This window comes from Branchiostoma floridae, chromosome 6 (genome assembly GCF_000003815.2).
Source record: "Branchiostoma floridae strain S238N-H82 chromosome 6, Bfl_VNyyK, whole genome shotgun sequence".
In the NCBI taxonomy this organism is placed as follows: Eukaryota; Metazoa; Chordata; class Leptocardii; order Amphioxiformes; family Branchiostomatidae; genus Branchiostoma; species Branchiostoma floridae.
In genome coordinates, this window is record NC_049984.1 from 2,391,769 (window position 1) to 2,394,479 (window position 2,711).

Genomic DNA, 2,711 nt, shown 5'->3' on the forward strand with positions numbered 1-2,711 from the left:
GCCGAAGGGCGGTTATACCGGCTATATAGATACAGATACAGACAGAGGTTTAAACATAACTGTTTAGTGTTGTTTGTAGTTTCCTACCTTCTCTAGTCTGACAGAACTCCTGGTACTGTGACCGAAGCTTGTTGGTGAGCTGGGTGCGTGTTCCAAGTGTTTGTATATAGTAGAAAAGTAAGGTTTAAACATAACTGTTCAGCGTTGTTTGTAGTTTCCTACCTTCTCTGGTCTGACAGAGCTCCTGGTACTGGGACCGAAGCTTGTTGGTGAGCTGGGTGCGTGTTCCAAGTGTTTGTATATAGCAGAAAAGTAAGGTTTAAACATAACTGTTCAGTGTTGTTTGTAGTTTCCTACCTTCTCTAGTCTGACAGAACTCCTGGTACTGGGACCAAAGCTTGCTGGTGAGCTGGGTGCATGTTCCAAGTGTTTGTATATAGTAGAAAAGTAAGGTTTTAAACATAACTGTTAAGTGTTGTTTGTAGTTTCCTACCTTCTCTGGTCTGACAGAGCTCCTGGTACTGGGACCGAAGCTTGTTGGTGAGCTGTGCGCGGTAGGACTCCGCCTCGGGGTGCACGGGAGGCATAGTGCAGGGGGGGTGCTCGAAGATGATGGCGTTACTCAGGATGTCAAAGTTCCAGTACACCCTGGGGAGGGGGGTAATAGAAGGAAACTCTCATCAATCAGAGCAATCAGAGATGGCAGACTTCATCCCTACCATTAGCTACATATTTAACATTACTAAGAAACGAGAAGAAGCCGAACAAATGTATCAGACTAGTTTTAGAATCTATGTTTTAGACTAGTATTAGAAACCATGTCTACTGTATTACTACCCTTTGTATCAATATGCCTGTACTTAGCCCGATAGGGCATGAATGTGCAATAAAGGCTATCATTATTATCACTTTGCAACCTTTATAGCCCATGAAAAGACATCACTGAGGATGTATGGTAATGCTGCATTGTGTACATTGGGGAATGCAGACACATAGAACATGTACACGGATATCAGACGGGGAGGGGGTTTGCAGGATTAAGGCCTGATATATAAAACTATACTTCAAAATAGTGTTCTAGGTTGGACCAACATATCATAAATATTATTCAGTTCATCGACACATGCTTGAAAATAGACAAGGTATTGCTAAGATTATTACAAGGAGGTGCAGCACCTTTAAATCCAATGCTTAGATTAGACAATGCTTTGCCTCTAACCACTGAAGAAGCTTTACATAGTGAAATTAGTTTGGCCGACAGGCTGATTAAAAGTTCAAAACTTGAACTATGCAGCTCCAGATGTCGTACTGAGGGATGACTGCAGTGTGCAAGATGTCGGTAACTTGAGGGATGGAACTACTCTATTATATATTCCAATGCTTTATAGAGTTAGAGATAGTCCTAAAGAGAAACAACAGTGAGTACTCACGGTCCCTCCATCTTCATCCTCTTGCTGGGGCTCATGGACCCCAGGCTGGTGATGCTCGCCTCCGAGTCGCGCCGACGCTTCAGGTCAAAGGGCGGCGGCGACCGCACGTCTGTCGGCGTGTCCGGCACGCTGATGCCGAGAGGGTCCGTCTGGGGATGACAGAGATGGCAGACTTCAACCCCTTACCCATACTGCTTTGATATTTTATTCCCACAAGTACACAAAGATGATGACACAATCTACTTGTACCTGCAGTAGATATCTTTCATTTTACATGTCAGTTCTGAAGCAAGTTTTCAAATTCTAGTGCTACTGTTACTGTAAATGCATTTATTTTACACTAGGAGAAAGGGTTTTTGTAATGTTTTAAATTTTGAGATTGAAACTGTAGTGATGTAATGAGTAATTCATCTATTTATTTTTACAGTAATACATTGTATACACATACTTGCAGGGTTATAAATTTGCAAGAATAATACCACAACTTTAACAGTTATGGTACTAAATGAGTGTGCACTACAGAAATACTGAAAGATAAGTCGCTCATAAGTGTGTACATACAATTCTGTCAGATCCCCCCGGCACCCCGTTATGTGGGGACTTGTGAACCACCGGCATCTCCCACAGCGACTCTCCCGTCATCTTGTTGAAGTAGTACCATCTCTTCTCACGCTTGCTCCAGAACCGACGCCAACCAGCCTGACAAACAAACAAACAAACACAGTTATTGTGGCTTTTATACATCCGAGACATTTGCATTAAGTCTAAAACTTAAAAAAGAAGCTGCATTTGATGTGAGTTGAGCGATCGCACAATACAACGCACATATATGGAAAAAATTATGGCATCACGGTTTTGACATTAGAATTGATGGTGCCACCAACAACAGAAATTGACATGCCATAACAAAGTGTATATGTCACAGTAGAGATCACGATCCAGGAGAATCGCCGATCCTCCTAGGAGAGATCCCGATCGGAGTTTCTCCTGGGAGAAATCCCGATCGCAATCTGTACTAGTAGAATCGGCGATTCTCCTAGTATAGATTGCAATCAGGATCTCTCCTACGATGAACTCCGATGCAAATTCAAACGATGCTAAGATGTATGAAACAGCAATTAATTTTTTTGATAAACAATGATTTTATTCAGTTTCAAATGCAAACCTACTAACTCGTTACCAACTACACTCAAGCCTACTTGATTCAGTTCTACAATGTTAACTTCCACCGAAGAGTACCACTCTTAATCCCCTTCTTGGAAGTTTACTCCAATGGCCACT

At 42.2% G+C, this 2,711-nt stretch overlaps 1 protein-coding gene across 2 annotated transcripts in view; it reads right to left on the reverse strand.

The window, feature by feature from the left end:
- Nucleotides 1-2,711, reverse strand: part of LOC118417625 (mRNA (2'-O-methyladenosine-N(6)-)-methyltransferase-like) — a 25,930-nt gene that overhangs the window by 18,968 nt on the left and 4,251 nt on the right. For both annotated transcript variants that reach the window (XM_035823236.1, XM_035823237.1), the window contains exons 3-5: nucleotides 1,992-2,129; nucleotides 1,431-1,579; nucleotides 494-648 (exon numbers count right to left, since the gene is read on the reverse strand). In XM_035823236.1, the coding sequence (XP_035679129.1) occupies nucleotides 494-648; nucleotides 1,431-1,579; nucleotides 1,992-2,129 (442 nt within the window). The remainder of the gene's footprint in view (nucleotides 1-493; nucleotides 649-1,430; nucleotides 1,580-1,991; nucleotides 2,130-2,711) is intronic.